Below are 18,638 nucleotides of genomic sequence, written 5' to 3' on the forward strand. Positions count from 1 at the left end.
AAATTTGTATTGCATCAAGGTATGCTTCAGTCAATGGGCTGGTGTATCACAGGTGAATAATATGAAATTTCTTATGAACATGAGTTTATTTCATGTCTGTGAAAACATGAACAGGAAGTAATGCTTCTTGAAGCACAGAAGTACAGACAGATCTGTGACCTAAAAAGATTCTGCATGGCAGCACCTTGAAGTCATTCTTTTTGTGTTATTTAAAGTACCCAATATATAGTATTTATGTTTTATTTTGCTCTAATATTGCAGAGTATTGGTGCAGTGTAATCTTACAATTTAACCTGGACTTTGTATTTGGTACATTGTGTGCTGGAAGATACTTAATTTTAAAATGAAACAATTTAGTTGCTCTTATTTTTATTTTATCATTTACCTACAGAAAAATTTTACCAAGGCAAAATTATACACTATAACATTGCAGGAGAAGGGGGAAAAAAAAAAAAAGGCAAAAAAAATTCATCAAACAAACCAGAGGGGAGAATGCCATTTACCATTTATCAGATTAATGCAAACAATACTTCTCAATGTCAGCTCATTTGCATCTTTTGTTTAGAATTCAGTCTAAATCTACACTGCAACAAAAAAAAAATACATTCTTCAAGACTGGTTTGTTTCCTCTGGTGTAGGTAGCTTGTCAAGTGCTCCCAACTCTGCAAAAAATTTTAAAAAAAGTTAATTAGCACATATTTATCTTAGCAATTAAGTAATGAAATCCAGTTACAGTAGTATACATTTTTATTACATTTTTGTGCTCTCGACTATAAGAGCAAAATCTTTGAACTTTTCATATTTAATTCATAAACTCTTGGGTTTTGTCTTTTGAATGTTAATAATATCTTCCTGTTTTAATTTCACCTGTTCTAGAAACAGCAGTGATAGAACAACAATTAAATTATATCTGTTTTATTATGTCAATTGATATTGCTGGATCCCAGTATCTCAAAATATTTAATACTATTCAATTATGGCTGCCATCCTGCAGGTTGCTCTGTATGGAAGCATTTAAAGCTGGAGGGAAAAATTTTCAAGAAAAAGAGCTGAAGGCCACTTTTAGATCTTGCCAAGATATTTCTTAGCAGTTAAAACATTGCCTTTATCTTGCAGACTAAAATTTATGTCTAATCTGACTAAACTATTCCCTGAATCTGAATCCTATGAGTGCGAGTTATCCCCCCCACCAAGGAACACTCTAAACCAATACACTCAGTGTAGTAAAGTTTCATTTGAGAAAAATTGTTAAAGCATCTCTATCATTAAAAATACGTTTTTCACCTGCCAAATCAACAGTTCTGATTTTGTGTGAGTTTGTACTAAACCTTGCCAATAAACACTGGTAATATAATGCAAAAACACTCTGTGTCTTCTGAAACCTGGAAACATAAGAACTCTCTCATGGAAAAGCCATTTTATATGATCTGAAGATTCTTTTTTTTTTAGTAAGGACAGATAATACCACCATCTTTTCTGAATAAAAGCAGGTGTTTGTCAGCACTATCCTAAACAGGGAAACTTGTTTGCTCTTTCATTGCAGGGAAGAAGTAATTTGTATTTCTGTGAGATGCATTTTTTTTTCTTGTCCAACTTAGCAGCTTTTTGCCTACTCAGAGCTCATGTGCTTGAGCTCTACTTGTTTTACAACCTTTTTGTTGTGTTCAGATATTGATTTTACTTCCTAGGCTCACACAGTAGAGTAAGAGAACGTTTGGGGCTCTTTCTTCACAGTGGCACAAGAAACAAGCTACTGCATTGTCCACAGTAAATATACAGGCTAATAATCTACTTTACATATATATATATGAATTATTTCAGGCCCTTATTACTAACCATAAAGAGGTTTTGTTTCTGATACAAATCCTATGCAAAAAATACTGGGTTGATATTTTCAGTAATGAGAATTATTTTGCCTGGGTAGGTACAAATAATTCAGACAACAATGCCAAAAACTGATCCTAGATATGCAAAGAATGAACAGATCTCTTGAAAGTATCTTTTAATAATGAAATTAAAACATGTATGTAACACACAGTTCCACAGCATACACTTGCCCCAAAATTGCTTATAATTTGTTGTACACAAAAGTAAGAATATGGAAGTTACTGATTTATTGAACTGTCAACTTTCTGAGACAGAAAAATGCTCAGACATTTTCAGTAGAATAATTGTTTTCTACCCATTTTCTTTGCAACTATATATTTGTATACATTTTGCAGACAATTTTAGAAGCCCTGAAGAGGTTTTTGAAAGCTAAAATTGTGTTTGTTTGCGTTTTTTAAAGTAAAACTAATGAAAACTCAGAAACATATAAGTTTTTTCTTCACTGAATTCTATAATAAGGCTACCATTCTTATAGAATCAGCTGTAAGCCCAACATTACAATTCTTGTCACAATTTTGAGGCTCTACAGAGATTTTACTAGCAGCATTTTGAGCTATTTGCCAACATTCATCTTAGTGTTGTTGCAATTTTATGATGCACCTTTACTGTGGAATACATGCAAAAAGGGAGAGGTATTTCTTGTGCCACTAACAAGCGACCAAATGGTATAAGAATTCTGCTACATCAGATATTCATTGACCTGTGGTTTTGCATACTAGCTGTGTGTGTTCCCAAAGTGCTGTTCAAAACCTCGCACACTCAAATCTGTAGCAGACTGGTACACTCAGGGATACTCTTGTCTTCTCAGTACCAGAAGCTGTGAAAGGTTAAAGGGCATTCACTAACCTTTAAGATGCAAGTAAGTCAAAAATTCGATTACTGTACGCATAATGTTTTCATCAGACAGTGGTCTTCCAAGATTCCCTATAAAACAAGTTGGTTGTCACTTAATGTTACATAGTATGAAGATACATTTTATGTGACATCACAGCTAAGTTTATAAGTACCCTGAAAATAAGCTACCTGAAATGCCTTTTTCCTTAAAATCTTGAATGGAAAACCTCATTTCAGGGAAGAGTGAAGCCCCTTTAAGGGTGGTAACTGCACTTCTCAGAATCAAAATTGTCCAGCTCCATATGCCATCGCTGCATAGCAGCTGCTTTGACACCTTAATGGTCACAGTGCTCAGAGTGCTGATGCAGAAGAGTTTTCCTCAGTTCTCAACTCTCTCTCTTGTGTCCACTAACCTGAGACTGAAGGGATAAGGTTAAATTTAATTGACAAATTTGTCACCTTTACAAAACAGTTAAAAGTTCTTCACATAGTCTGATTTTGTTCCAAATAAGCCTCTTGAGTGACATAGAAGTGATTTGTAGCCCAAAAGCTGGGCCTGGGTGTCTTTCTAAAAGCCTGGAGAGGTATGTTTTTACACAGGTATCTAAACCAATATACTCATCTCTGATCTAGTGAAAATAGGCCTTTTGATGCTATTTTAATGGCCTAATGGAGTCCTGGGAGCTTGTTATTGCACTTTGGGAGGCTGAGAAGGATGCTTTCTGTATCTGTTAATGCAGAAAAAAGAGAGAGAGAGGGGGGCAGGGAAGACATCTTGCTTTTTTCCAACAGGATGGAGAACTGTCCTGTATTAGAGAACAGATAGCAAGTAATTGCCCCAAGATTTTTAGTTCTCTGCATAGAGATGGGTGCCAGTACCAAGAGCTCATTATTACATCATTGACAATACTGTCCTACCGGATAGAAGGCAGACCAAGCTCTGCAAAACAAATTAAAAAAACACTGATGAAAGTTGAAGGGACACAAAGGTTTTTGGTATACTGAGAATAAGCATTTGAAAATGTATTTAACATGCTTGCAGCTAAAAGTCTTGTCTTCCAGTCTTTGAACCGACACAGAGATGTTGCTATTATTTACATTAGTAATAGCTGCATTATTTGAATTTTTCCTTAACTTTTTTTCCCCACTTAACCTGTTATAGAATTTTGTTATGGTTATTATATTAGTCACTTTCTGACCCAGATTTTATTACCAATGTGATATTCATTGGATAAATATTTTTCTTCAGTGGCTTGGGCATATTGTACACGTGTATTTCTCTATACTCTGTGACTGACCTTTATTTCTGTATAGAATAAGTTAAAACAAATTATGATCTTGTAATTTGAAGATTTGACTAATTATGCTCGTAAATGGTTGTTTTGTAGTGATCTTTTATTTTTCTGGACCTAGTGTTAAGTCCCTAATACAGCTTGCAAGTTCTTCTAGGTTATCTGGAGAGTTTACAAATTTTGCAGCATTCCTTCAGGGAGAGAGTACAGTCCTTTGCATTAATTCTTTTACAGCAATAATGTGTGTATATTGCCATTTTAAAGTGCCTATGTAAATAATCAGAAAAAATTAACTAAAAAAAAAACAAACCAAAAAAGCTTCCTTTTCAATTAAAATAAGATTCTGACTATCTTATACCCTTTTTTTGTTTGTTTGTTTCTGTATTTAAATCTCCTTTGGGTAGGAACTCTGTAATAAACTTCAGCTTCAAAGAAAACTTTTGGTAAGAGAAAAGCATGAGGTTCATAGCAGAGGCACCAATATAAGTTTCCAGTCTAATCCTGACACGTTTGGCTGGGTTGACCTGTAATTGTGAAGGCACAACAGTACTTGGCAAAAGAGTTCCATAAATCTAAGAGTTCATATTCCTGTAAAGAATCCAATATATCCACTAAAGGCAACATGTTGCAATGCGAACTCCATTGTTAGATTACAACCACCTTCCTTTCACATTGTTTCTGACTGGCAAAATATTATTTTTACACCAGCATTTGAAAAAGTGGGTGCTTCCTTTTTTTTTTTTCCTTAAAACAAACAAACAAACAAAAAACCAAACCAAACCAAACAAAGCACAGCACCAAAAAACCACCACAAACAAAACCACACTATGTAACTACGTACCAGAACTAAACAGTCATTCAGAGAATGTTAACAACTAAGAAATGTATTGATGTTACTCTTTTCTTTAGAAAGTAAGTATGTCTATGAGATAGTAATCAAGTACATTTCCTATATTTATGAACTTATTTAGCGTTAACTACACTTGCATTATGCTGGGTGTATTTAAAATAGCCTGCAAAAGCTCTGTCCTCCCCCACTAGTGCAGTGATGAATGCAATAGTACTCAAGTAAGTACTGTGGTCACTCTTTAACAGTCTAAAGATGAGATTCATACCAGCTCACTTTAGATGTTTGCAGTAGTTTTGGTTTCTCCTCAGGAGAAAGAAATAGGCTTTTCTAGAAGTTTCTGCATCTTATCCTGAAATAGGTGTTTAAAATAAAGCTAAAAATTGTCAGCTTCTCTTCATAAAGGAAGTGTAGACATACTTTAGAGGCCTGGTTTGTATGAGAAATCAAGAACTAAGCTGCATCCTTTTCATTGATATTTACTAAATTCTGACACATGCAATATCAAAACATCATGTTGACTTGACTTCAGTTGCAACCACATCCTCAATCTTTTGTGATGATAATCCACTTTACTTAAACAGTGGAAATATTGAGACTTTATATTTTTTTGAGCTTTTGTTACTGAAAGATGCCTTTGTCAACTCACTTCTTTGCTGAGAAAAAAAAAACCCTTGCGTGTCTAAGGTGACATTTGAAATACTTATTTGAACATATGAAAACAAAACAAAAAAAAAGATTTTTTCAAAGCAATATGACCTATCATACCTTTAAAGCAACAAAATTATCTAAGTGCCTAGGAAAACATACCATGTTTTAAACTATGACCATACAAAGAATACACCAAATGGCCAAAAGTCACTTTTCTTCCTTTCACGTGTTTATTGGGATTTCTGTTAAAGTGCAGGAATAGCCTTGTATCTAGGTAGTCAGTTAATAGTAAATAGATTGCAAATCATTAAAAACAAATCAACAATAGTGGCTTTCAGATTTTTGTTACCTGCTTTAATATCCTCATCAAGCTGTATTTCACGTTTACCAGTGAAACCATGCTTATCATTAAAAGATCTGTGGTTATCTACTGCATCTGATAAATTAAAAAAAAAAAAAAATCAGAGGAGTTAATTAACTTAACAACCACCTTTATTATATTGCTTGCTTTTCATGAATTTCAATGAAAAGATCATGATGGGCAGTTTTGATGTACAAAATTACAGAGAAGTAGTTAATGTGTCATTAAATAAAATAACCATTCTTGTAAATTTGTGCTTATGATTTATCTTGTTTACAGACCCAGACCTGTGCTACACACTTGCAGAAGCTATTACTGAATTTAGAAGAAGTTGTAAAGAAAATGTAAGCCTGTACATCTGCATGTAAGCTGGGAAGTTGTTTTTACTGTTCTCTCCCTAATCTGTAAGAAAATGTTGCTGATGAGTTTGCTCAAAAGAAAACTGCAGGTAGTTTACATGAATAACCTTCAGAAACTATCTTACATGCCCCTGGTGCCTCTTCTCTCCCCCTTGCAATGGGCATTTCCTTTATCAGTAAAAGCTGATCAATACGACCTGCAACAAAGGATGATTCCTATTATCCAGTCTTAGATAAATGGCACATTTCCCCGCAGTACTTTTTCCGATTTGCTTAGACCTGCTTTGAAGTAAATATACTTCCAGACATTTACAGTACCAGTTAATACATTTAAGATGCATAAAAGCTTTTCTTTTTTTTTTAGATATCCTTAGGGATAGCTGAAGAGAATTAAGAAAGTCATAGTAAGTGTCTGTAGTATTTGTCTATGTATTACTGAGACTGAAGATAAAGAAAGATTGGTAATGACTGTTATTACATTAACAAGAACAGGTAAAAGGATAAATATTTGAGACAGTTTAGCCCTGCATTACTTTTCTTATAATCTGCATTTGTAATCCAGTGTTCCTGTATTTTGAACACTTTTATCCTAATTTTTCACAGTCATTAGTTTGCATGTTATTGTTTTACTTTATCGTGCTTTAATTAAAAAAAATGTAGTATAATAAAGCCAAGTGGTGAAACAATTTTCGAAAAGATTTAAAGGTGAAATCTGAAATACATAGGAAAGTGCCAAATGTCACATCTTGTCATTCTTCCTTTGACGTAAGATGATAGAAGATGATACAAGATTTTGTAACACTTCCTGTGGTGAAGAATTTGTCATATGAAAATTACAGTCCAGAAGCACAGAGTGAGCAGAAACATTTCTGGGCATAAAGCCTCAGGTCACAACTCTGCTTTAGAAAAGAACAGCTCTTGTTTAAGACAATTCTATAATTGGCATGTAACAAGCATCTAAATAAATATTTTCCCAAATGAGTTTCTTCAGCCTTGAAAGTTTAGAGAAAATTGCTGTACACAGAGAAGTGAACAGCAACTACAGTAAACAGATTCTAGGAAAAAGAAAAACCCCACAACTTTTGCATTTTGATATAAAGAAAAAAAGAGTGCCTCACTTACGTGGCCCGAGTAAATAACCAGCACTATTCAAAGTCCAACCCCTTTTTTCTTTTGCCTTAAAGAAAAAAATGCAAGTATGTTATTACATGACCTACACAGTGTCAAATTGCAAAAGGACATTCTCTTAGCAGAGTCTTCCAAAGGCTCAAAATCAAGAAAAAGTTGTAAAAAAAAAAAAAAAAAAAAAAAAAAAAAGTAAAACAAACAAGCCAATCATATTGAAGTAAATATTAATGTTGAACTCTTGCCCCCTCCCCATCTAAGTCTACACTTTTGCTATTGACATCCATGTCCATATGAAGATATGAACTCAGTATGAAGATTTCACACCATGTAAGTGAAACTGCAAATCAAACTTCAGAGGTAGAAATTTTGCCTTTATGCTTCAAGTTTTTATTACCGCCTGACAGCCATCTTAACAGACAGCAACGCTTTCTTTCAATTGCTCAGATTTACAAGACAGCCTCTTTATAAAAAGAACCCCTATCTACAACCACCTTTTCTGAGTACGATGGGACATCCATTCAATTTTGGTCTACAAACTAGACACCCTTTTATTCACGGTATTTACTACAAGGGAGCCAGTACTTAAAATCTCCAAATTCTTAGCTAAAAAAACACCCGGTTTATAGCCAAACGTGTTTGAGTGCTGCATCTTCTGCAACTGCTATGTCTAAATACAGCGTATATACCTGCGAGGTTTAGAGTCACTTTGCCAGCTGAGACACGGATACTTACTGAGAAAACCAGCCCAAATGTTTCCGAGAGGGTGGCACCAAGGATTAAAGACAGAAACAGGAAACTAGCGCACCTCTGCATCTGGAAAGAAACCGCACGAGGGTAAATGCTCTGCCTTCCCCAGCGCACAGGACACTCCTCGCCGCGGGTAGGAAGTGCGGGTGAACCTTCCTGGCTGTGGCTACCCAGGCTCGGCACCCAAATTCCCGCTGGGAGAAGGGTCGAGAGGGGAGTACCTTGAGCTGGGGCGCGGCGCTCTGCCTCTCGCAGCGCTCCTCCTGACGTGTCCCACGGCGGGCACTCACTGCATGGCCACAGCCCGAGTGCGAAGCTGCGCCCACGCTCCGCTCCCGACGCCCTTTATGGGCTGCGGCACTGCCGCGCCGGGGGAGCCAGAGCCGCCCACTCCCCGCTCCCCCGCCTCCCCCGGGTCATTTCCCCCTCGCCACCCACTGCATTAGGAAGGGCAGAAATTACAGCAATCCGATTAGAGGTACTTGGAAGCACGACGCAGGCTGCCGGGAGCTGACAGCGCGGACAATTATCTCTTATTACCGCGGCTTTGGGCAGGCTGGTGGGCAGCGAGAGGAGCTCTGAGCTGGGCAGGGAGAGAGGGGCTCAGGTCTGGGTAGCCTGGCCTGCGCCTGTCGCCCGCTGCAGCTGCACGAGGGCTCGGGAGTGGAGGGGGGTAAGAAGAAAGTGTAAAGTGAATACAAATCGCTTTACAGATCACTTTAAAGTGATCGCAGACAGGTACAGGAGCAGCGCTAAATACAAATGCCTGCGTGTGATGCTGGTGAGCAAGATTCACGGTGCTTGGGGGTTGCGTTTGGGAATACTGAGGACTTCACGCAGCTTTGCCCTGCTTGCGATCCCCGGAGCTCCCTGTGGTCCAGGCCACTCGTGGCCTCTGAAAATCCCTTTGACTCCTGCCCCGTGCTCTAGCATCAGAATAAAAGGAACTGTCAAAACTCTTCCTGTAGTTCCTTGCTGCTCTCTTATCTGTGATTGCACTTTTTTAAGATTATATGAGAAAGGCTGGGGATTCAGCTCTCTCCAATGATTAGACTAGCCCTGGCCTGTTAATTTACAACCAGGGGAGTTTCACCAATTTGCTTATCTTAGTTGTAGTTACAGCTGGCATTGGGATGTGCAAAATTGAATTACAAGACAGAGATTCCAATATTAGTTCCCTTTTTTTTCCCCCACCAAATTGTATTTGCTCTACAACAAATTAGCTTATTCACTAAAAGTCCCTCAAATTCATCTTTCAGTAAGAAGAGCGTCACAGATGTTGCACAGAATAAGTTATACTTACAGTTCCTTTCTGAAGCTCCTTTTACAAAGTGTATACATGAATTTGAATGTGGAGCCAAGACAGCTATTGAACAATGCAATACACTTATCATTCACCACTTTAAAAGCAAACTTTTTTTTACTTCAGTGTAGCATAATATTCATAATCCAAGCAAGAAGCAAAAGCTGTGTCTTTTATTTCTATTTCCTACCCTCTTTTGTCAGGTGCAGCAGAGTTATAATAGTCTAGCCTTGTCTTTGGGTTTCTGATCAAAAACTACTTGGATAAAGTCTATTTTATGCAATTCTTAAATGTTAATGGACCTAAATGGGGAAGCTCAACTTCGTAGATTTTATTTGATACTTTTTATCATTTGCTAAGGACATTCAGCCGTTACATGATCTTCACAATTCGGATTAGATAGATCTGGAAAATAGTAATACGATTTTTGCAAAGTGTTCTTTTCCTTTACCTTATCAAAAGTGCACTTTTGTCTGAAATTCTCTAGCTTTCAGCTGTTAACTCCCACAAGGCAATTTTTGAAACTTGAAGCTTCTTTGTGAGACAAAATGTTTTCTTGTGTTATTTGAATAAAGCCCCAGAAGTTATATGAAAAGATGTCAAATTTTACATTCAAACAGTGTTACAAAAATGTGTTGATTCTCTTATCTTTGACTACAGTTTTGTTCTTCATGTCCTGTAAAAAGTATTTGAAACAATTTATTTGAACCTGCAGGTTTTATTCTGATTTTTCACCTCAGTACTTGCACCTTCCTGTCAAATTACAGAGTAAAATGATCTCTTTATCTCCAATAGAGTCAGATGCAAAATAAAACCTCTTTGTATACTGAAAGGCTTAATCCATCACTTGCCCATCATACTTTTTGTCTAAATGTATCTTTATGCTAGTGTCGATTAAATAATTTTATCACTCATTCCTACAATTGATGTTCTCATTCCCTCAATTTTCCTTGTCAAGAATGCTATTAGTCTTTTTTTATTCCATAGGAATTTTAAATCTCACTATTCAGACAAAAGCATTAGTCTGAAGCCTGCCTCTTCTAGCTTAGCTTGACAAATGGCCATCTCTGTGACTACATGGTTTGTTTTTATTGAGGAGACCCTTCAATGTACTTGTTTTTCCACTGATTTATTTGTTGTTTGGTTAATTGCAAAGGCTTAATGCAATTTGCAGTACCTGTTAGGTTATGCCCAGTCCTTACCAGAGATTCACTGTCATATAAACTCTCAATGAAGCTTATCTAAAATTTACTCAAGCCAATAGAACAATAAACATTGATAACAAAACTGTCTCTGATGTCTCTAAATTGATACAGGAAAGACAGGAGTACCATTGCCTGTCTCACGCAACATGTACTCTGTACATGTAACTTTATATACATGATTGTAACTGCATTTCAAAATAATTTAAAAAAAACCCCAACAGTGGAAAATACTGGTTTCAGCCAGAGACAAAAACTTTGAATTTTTAAGGAAAATATTATATGGATTAAGTAAGTGACTGTATTGAAACATTGGACTTGGGAAATAAAACAATTTCATTTTTGTCATTGGAGATTTTATTTTGAGAACAAACAATAAATCCTAATGATTTTACCACGCATTTAATGGTAAAAAATTCTCTTTTATACAATTGCTGAGGTAGGACGTCCCATTTAAATTTACATTAACAAAAAACATAAACTATCCAGAATGGCTACCTTGTATAGTATTCAGGAAAAACACTGAATAAAAGTGGATTTTGCATTATATTTTCAAAGGGTCTGGCATTGCAGTGGCTCTCTTCACTGTTAAGCTTATTGAGAGATAATGAATGAAGCAGGAAAAGTGTGTCTGCTATTGCTGTTTTGAAGTTGTATAGCCGGGTTTGTTTTCAGCAACTCACCAATGAATAATAAACCCAAATATTAGAAACTACTGCAGTCACAGTGATGTCCATCTGCACAAAAGATGAGTCAGATTTTTTCTACTTCCCAGGCAACATCAAGTGTGAATGTGTTGTTTAAGACCTTTCTCCAGTATGTACATGAAACCTCTAACATAACATGAACAATGGCAATGGATTCTAGGCTTGGGAGAGAAGTTACCAGAAAAATTTGTCTCCCCTACACTGGAGTAATTCCAGTGAAATACTGACATTACAGAAGGTAAGGGCTTTATTGGAGGAGTGTCATCATCCAGCTAACTAGAAATGATTCTTTGCAGAAGTTTGAAGATGCCTGTTTTTGAATCCTATTAAGTAATTACCAGGGGCTCACTTAACACACAGTGACACCAATAATTTTGTTACTGTCTTTTCTGCATTGGAAACAATTTTAGCTTTTTGAGATCAGTGTTTGAACCCTGAATACAGAAATTCATCAAAACTGAGCATGGGAGAACACAAATGCAGGACTTTCTGTGGCTAAATCTGAGTGGGAAAGGCACAAATTTCTTTTTAACAGAGTATGGACGCTGACAGATCTGAACATCCATTCCAGTTGCCATCAAGGCTGTGAATTGCTTGACTGATCTAAAGATTTAATGCCATTTTGGTGGTAAACGAGGGTATTGTCACAAAGCCGAAAAGTTATTTAAAGGAATTTTTTCTGTTCAACAACATTACACCACTCCTCAGTATTTGCATCTCAGCCTCTCATTGTCAGCCTAAGCAGAGATAAGTTGAAGATGATACTGTTTCCATTTATCTGAAGATGACATAGAACTTCAATATGCAACTATAATTTTGACAGTAGTTTGCTCTTTAAGTCTTCAAGAAACCTCTTGATTATGTTTTCTCTCATATGTATAGAACTACTTTTTTCTTTAATGGATGTAAAGCAGAGAACATGTTGTTGTGTTTGGGGGGCTTTTTTAAAAATAAAAAGTAGTAATAAGAAAAGGGTCATTTCCTTCATCCTTCCAAATCCTTTGCTATTGTTTTTTTCCATTTTCCCATTTTGTAGTTTCTATGAAATGTAGGCAATTTTCACTGAGTGAATCTGTTGCACATTTTACCACCTGTGTCAAATAGAACTAAATATTATAGATACCTTTTCAATGAAAGGCTATTTTCTGTTCTGAATTACACTGATATCAGCCAATAATTTCCTATTATTACATCGATCAGTGTGCTACCAGATCTATTATTCACAAATATATATCATTGCATCAAAAGCGTGACTGTCACATATTAGATCATTTCGTGTTTTTAAAGATGATTTTTGGTTCAAGAAGCATCGTGATTTTAGACCAAATGTGTGTATATATGAAAGAGAAACCACAGAATAAAAACTTCAGGGAAAAATTCTGGAATTTAATTGCTGTAAACATCAATAATATTGTGAGAAATAAGAAAAAAGCCCACTTAATCTTGATGCCTGCTTCATAAAACTTACAGGAGAATAATGTATCCATTTGGTTAAAATTAGCCAGTAGGTTCAAACCTATCAAGGACAGATTTCTAGCCAATACAAAGACATAAGCTTCATTTCCTAAAGAAGTCACAGGCTCTCTTGATGACACTGTATGTGCAAAAAGAAATGAGAATTTGAAATATTCTAAGAAACACCATTTTCAAGGGTTTCCAGTACTAACAGTGGTAGATCAATAGATTGCACACCCTTATTACCATTCCTAGCCTGTGTCTCCCCAGAATACTTCTATTTGAGCAAACTGACTCTGTGCAGAAGCCTCACTGAAACTCCAGAAACCCACTGCTTCAGCTATTTTCTTTGTAGGCCAAATAGAAGGACGGTACAGAGCCACTGCCTCTCTCAGAAGTAAACACAGGATCTCAACTCTGTAAGAGGCTGAGTTTGGCTCTCAGTTCCTGCTAATATTAGAGCTCAGCTTCTTTGGAGGCAGTAAATCTGTCTGAGTCCTGCAACAGCTGGGAACCTCTGACTAAAAGGGCAGATTCAGGATTTATAGTTGCAGAGGCTCCTTTACCAAGTTCTGAATTCCAATGCTTACCTGAAGGAAGTTGGTTCTTGGCTAAGGTTTCCATTTAATTCCTCACTCACCAATGACCCTCCTCTGAACAGTAAATTCAGTGGAAGCTCACTCCTAACTTTTCTCAGGAAAATTAATGCCTACCCCACTGATGAAAATCATGCAAGCAACTACTGAGGTGACCAAAAGTTGAGAAGCTCTTCTTATATAAAGGCAACAAAGATCTGAAGCAGTTTGTCTGCATCTCTTGCTGAATGTGAAACCATGTGCCTATTATCATTTTAGTTACTGAGGTACCTATGTGAATAGCTCTGTGCAGATGCATCAAACCAATATGATTAATTTTTTTCCATCACATGAAATAATCTCTTATATTTTGTGCATTTTAATGTTAAACAACCTGAAGATTCACTGCTTTTAAAAAATCTTGTCTATGTTAAAAATTGTATTCATTACTTATTTGAAAACAATATCATCATGATTCAATTAGAATTTCTGTAGTGGCTTTGAAAGCTCTTAAAATGTGCTTAAAAAGCATAATGCAAAAGGTTCCTATTATTAAATTGTAGTTTTGCATTTAAATCACAATGAAAACAACATTCTGCAAATATTGAAATATTTGCATGGGACTTTATTACAGCATCACTAGATGAGTTAATTCTGCAAAATATAAATAACTACCACACATTTTCTTAAACTGTATTTTAGACTGGAAATTAAAATGGATTAACCAACACAGGGTGAGGCGGTTCCTACAGAAAGGCACACAGGAAGGGCTGTGCACACTGCCAGTTATTGGGCTGCTGCCTGCTCTGCTCAACCATAGGTTTAAGCTGCAAGCTCATGGTCACCCCAGCTCGCTGCTGGCTGTGCAAGCCTTCCCAGCAGCTTGAGGTCTCCAGGTAATTAGAAGGGTTATTAGGCAATGCTTTGCAGTTGTCAGAAGCATGGTGGTCGAGACCAGGCAAGGACTGCACTGCTGCAGCAGACAGCAATCAGCTACCTAGGTCAGACCAGTCTGGAGGAGTGAAGGGCAGCCACCCAGACAGATCTTTGCTTCGTATAAGAGCAGCTGCTGTCCAGGGGAAGGTCTGCAAAGATTGTACCTGTCCTCCTCGGGGGGAAGGGTGGAAGCGAAAGCTGTGCTCTAGTGGAGTCCCTCAGGCAGGAGGCGTAGGAATGCAAAAAGAAGTTAACAGGCTGTACTGTGTGAGGGGATGGGAAGCAGAGTATTATTTTAAACTTTGTAAGAAGAAATAGTAGTGCCCTTTGGCACTAACCTCTAAGGACTACCACCAGACAAACAGTTTCCACAGTGAACAAGCAATACTTTGGAGAATGAGGCCCCATGGTCTTTGGTGACCCGTAGGAACGGGCTACCACTTCACACTCCTTCCTTGTGTGTACCAAGCAGCAATAGACATGAAGCCTTGGTGGTGGACAGTGACAATGAGCAAGAGTCACAGGGAGAAGTGGCACCAGCAGCACACATTAGAAGCTGCAAAAGGAAGCAGCGAGTGCGTGACTGCTGAGAGGCACAGAGGCTCCCATCTGCCAGCCTGCTAAACAGGGAGGAGCTGTTTGCTGCTTGCCAGGAGCCAAGACACAGAATATCACAGAGAGACTGCCACAAAGGGTTTAAAGCACAGACTGCTCTCCACTGCTTCCTTTCTGTGTGGGCACCAATGATACAGTAAAGCAAAACCTGGGCAAGATTAATCAGAACTTCAGAGCCCTGGGGGCACAGGTGAAGCAGACAGGTGCCCAAGGGATCTTCTCCTCTGTCCTGCCAGTCAGAGGCGGGGTGCAGGCAAGGTCTACACATCATGCAGATCAACAACTGGCTTCAACACCAAAAAGGGCTTTGGTTTCTGTGATCACAAGACATTTTTTGATGAATACAACCTATTGGAGAGAGAGGATCCATCTCTCTAGAAAAAGGAGACAAATCTTTGTTAGCAGGTTGGCTGATTAAGTGAATCACAATTTAAACTAATGAACTTGTGGGATTGTGTCCACAGCTGTCACACTTGCATGTTCATAATCAATATGTTGGGTGTCTGCACCTACCAGGGTAGTGAGAAATACTCCCTCAGCTATCTCTAAGCACAAAAACCCTAAGACCAGCCATCTCAAGTGAATGTATACCACTGCACACAGTCTGGGTAACAAACAGGAGAAACTGGAGCTCCATGCTCAGTCAGAGTTATGATGTCATGAGAATCACAGAAATTTTGTGGGGAAAGTCAAATGACAAAGATCACAATGGATGGCTGCAAACTCTTTCAGAAAAATAGGAAAGGAAGAAGAGGAGGTGGCGTTGCACTTTCTGTAAAATAGAAATGTGAATGTATGGTACTGAGGTACGGAGACCACAAAAATTCTATAGAGTACCTTTGGATCAAAATTAGAGGGATTGTCATCAAAGAGGATCTTACAATTAGGTAGCCTCCCAATCAGGATGATGAGTCAAATGAAACCCTACTTTGTCTGCCTAAGGCAGTGATGGGCCAACAAATTCTGGTCCTCATGAATGGCTTCAGTTACCTGAATATTTGTTGGGAAAACAAATGGTGGTGCACAAGTCATCCATTGGGTTCCTGGAATGCACTGGAGACTCCTTAGTGGTGGACATGCCAACTCAGAACAGTGCATTGCTACATTTACTGCTCACAAACCAGGAAGTTTTACTTAACAGCTTAACTAGACATGGTAGCCTTGAATACAGTGATCATAACATTGTGAAGTGTTGAGCACATGAAAATTCAGTAGTAGTACAAAGACCCTGGATTTTAGGAGAGCCAACGTCAATACTCTCTGAGCCAAGCTGTGAGGGATTTCATTGGAAGCATTCCTGAAGGGGAAAGGAGCTTGGAGTTCTTTAAGAAGACAAGGAGCAAAAAGTACAAGCTGTGCTGGGAGAAGTTTCATTCTGATACAAGAAAGAAATCTTTTATGGTGAAAACAATCAATCTCCCAGAGCCTTAGTGGAGTCCCTATCACTGAAGTCAAGTGGTCAGCCTGCTAGATAATAGATGATTTTTTGAGGTCCCTTCCAACCTGGACTAAATTAAAACAAGTGAGTCATCAAATTATGTGTACTAAAATGAAGACCCATAAGAAAACAGGTCAGTGCTTTCAGGGCTTTTACTTTTTAACGGGACACAATGCCAACTGCTTCATTAACAAGGATGTTGCAACATTATAATACAAAAAGCCTCACAAGAAAGCATTTCAGACATAAAACACAGCCACAGTTATGCAAAAAAGAGCTTTAAAACGATACTTAGATATCAAATATTTTCAAAAAATATTTTTATATTACATTTATTTAAATGTAAAAAGAAAATAGCATGTTAAAAGATAGATATTGAGCTACAAAATAAAATTTTGTAGCTTGGTTGTTACTGGGTTTTATTTTATTAAAGGACAAAATAGAATTAGCATGATGATATTACACAGCCTTCATTATCCTACTATAAATGCACCCAATTAGTCTTTTTCTGCTTTGATAAGAGATAACCCATTCCATCTTACAGGCTTACCGTGCAATTTGAAAACGGGTTAGGGAAATTTTGGTGAAAAAGGCCTTCTTGTTGTCCTTGACATTCCCTACGAGATTTAATTCCAAGTGGACCTTAGCTTTCCTCATCACATCCCTGCATACTCTGACAACCTTCCCATATTCCTCCCAAATAGCCTGTCTCTTTTTCCACATTCTGTAAACTTCCTTCTTCCTTTCAAGTTTTGTGAGAAACTCCTTATTCATCCATGCACATCTCCTGCCCTCCTTTGCTTGATTTCTTATTCATCGGGAAGCATCAATCTTCAGCTTGGAGGAAGTGATGCTTGAGCATCACTTGGACCAGCTCACTTGGACCCCCCTACCTTCTAGATCCTTAACTCATGGGATTGCTCCAAGTAGGTCCTTGAGGGGGCCAAAGTTAGCTGTCCTGAAGTCAAGGGTTGTAATCCCACTTATCTCCCATCTTCCTCCATGCTGTATCCTGTAATCCACCATTTCATGGTCACTGCGGCCAAGGCTGCCCCCAACCTTCACATGGTTAATGACTGGACTTGATGATCTTGAAAGGCTCTTCCAACCTTAGTGATTCCATGATTTTATGATTCTGTGTTTCCCCAACCAGTCCTCCTTTGTCAGTACAAAGTCCAGCAACACACCTCTCCTCGTTGGCTCCTCCATCACTTGTGTCAAAGCATTATCATCAGTGCTCTGTGGGAACTTCCTGGGCTTCTGTGTGCCCATCTGAGCTGTTCTTCCAGCAGAGGTCAGGGTGATTTTAAGTCCCCCATAAGAACCAGGCCCTGTAACTGTGAGACTCCTTCCAGCTGATTGTAAAAGTCCTCATTGACTTTTCCTGATGAGGTGGCCTGTAGCAAACACCCTCAGCAGTGTCACCCACATTGGCCTGACCCTGAATTCTTACCCATAAGCTCCTCACTTGTTCTTCACCCACCCCTAGACAGAGCTCAATACATCCCTGTTGCTCTCTCACATAAAGAGCAGCTCCACCACCTCCCCTTGCTGGCCTGTCTTTCCTAAAAAGTACGTAGCCATCCACGACACCATTCCAGCTATCCCACCATGTCTGTAACTGCAATGTTACACATGGATCTCTCATTCCACCTGTTTGTTCTCCACAATGTTGGTGTTGGTGTACAGGTATTTCAGAGAGGTAATTGATCCTGCAGGTTTCCCAGGAGGGGGGTGCAAGAGGATCCACCACAGCCATCGGCACCCTTGAGGTGGTTCGCCTTCTGGATCTCATCTTGGGAGGCAGATAAGAAACATTTGTCATTTCTCTGGTTGGCCTGTCTTATTCCCAGTTGGGTGTGATGTGAGTGTTGCACTTTGGACTTTGCCCTTCATTTAAAGCCTGCTCACAGAGTTGGCCAGCCTCTGCCAATGAAAGATCCCCTGGCCTCTTTTAGACAGCTGGATCCCATCCCTTCTGAACAGACTATAGTCATTGAAGAATGTCCTGTTGTCACAAAATCCAAAACCATCACGAAGTCACAAAGCTGTAATATGTCTATTTTTTGCATTATATGTCTATTTTTGGCTTCACCCTTTCCTCTGATGGGTAAAATGGAGAAAAAGACAACTTAGGCACCAGTACTTTTCACTTGTCCCACCAGTGCCTTATAGTCTTCCTTGATGGGAATCAAAAATGTCAAAGATGTCATGGACGAAATAGGTTAAATAAGATCCCTGTGTAATGGTGTTGTATTGATGAAAAGGGAAAGTTTATGAATTCAATTAAAAGACAGAGAA

At 38.2% G+C, this 18,638-nt stretch overlaps 1 protein-coding gene across 2 annotated transcripts; it reads right to left on the reverse strand.

Annotated features, from left to right (window-relative positions):
* Positions 1–352: 352 nt before the first annotated feature.
* Positions 353–8,440, reverse strand: GAL (galanin and GMAP prepropeptide). 2 transcript variants are annotated; one of them, XM_027642521.1, is made up of 7 exons: positions 8,328–8,440; positions 8,092–8,172; positions 7,354–7,408; positions 6,357–6,428; positions 5,861–5,947; positions 2,734–2,811; positions 353–662 (listed from the first exon to the last, which is right to left on the reverse strand). In XM_027642521.1, the coding sequence occupies exons 2-7, from the start codon at positions 8,170–8,172 to the stop codon at positions 610–612; spliced, it is 426 nt and encodes a 141-aa protein (XP_027498322.1). In that variant the 5' UTR covers positions 8,328–8,440; the 3' UTR covers positions 353–609. The 2 variants fall into 2 exon arrangements, with proteins under 2 accessions (XP_027498322.1, XP_027498323.1); XM_027642522.1 differs by lacking the exon at positions 6,357–6,428.
* Between the last annotated feature and the right edge of the window lie 10,198 nt (positions 8,441–18,638).

Source organism: Corapipo altera, unplaced genomic scaffold, assembly GCF_003945725.1.
Source record: "Corapipo altera isolate COAL_440 unplaced genomic scaffold, ASM394572v1 23b, whole genome shotgun sequence".
Taxonomy (NCBI): domain Eukaryota; kingdom Metazoa; phylum Chordata; class Aves; order Passeriformes; family Pipridae; genus Corapipo; species Corapipo altera.

What these genes read in the sequence shown, in the direction of transcription:
- GAL (XM_027642521.1), bottom strand. Translation starts at nt 8,172, where the DNA reads ATGCAGAGGTGCGCTAGTTTCCTGTTTCTGTCTTTAATCCTTGGTGCC. An exon ending in TGATGAGGATATTAAAGCAG is followed by an intron (nt 2,812 to 5,860) that starts GTAACAAAAATC and finishes CTTGTTTTATAG; the next exon opens with GGAATCTTGGAAGACCACTG. An exon ending in GACTTACTTGCATCTTAAAG is followed by an intron (nt 663 to 2,733) that starts GTTAGTGAATGC and finishes AATTTTTTGCAG; the next exon opens with AGTTGGGAGCACTTGACAAG.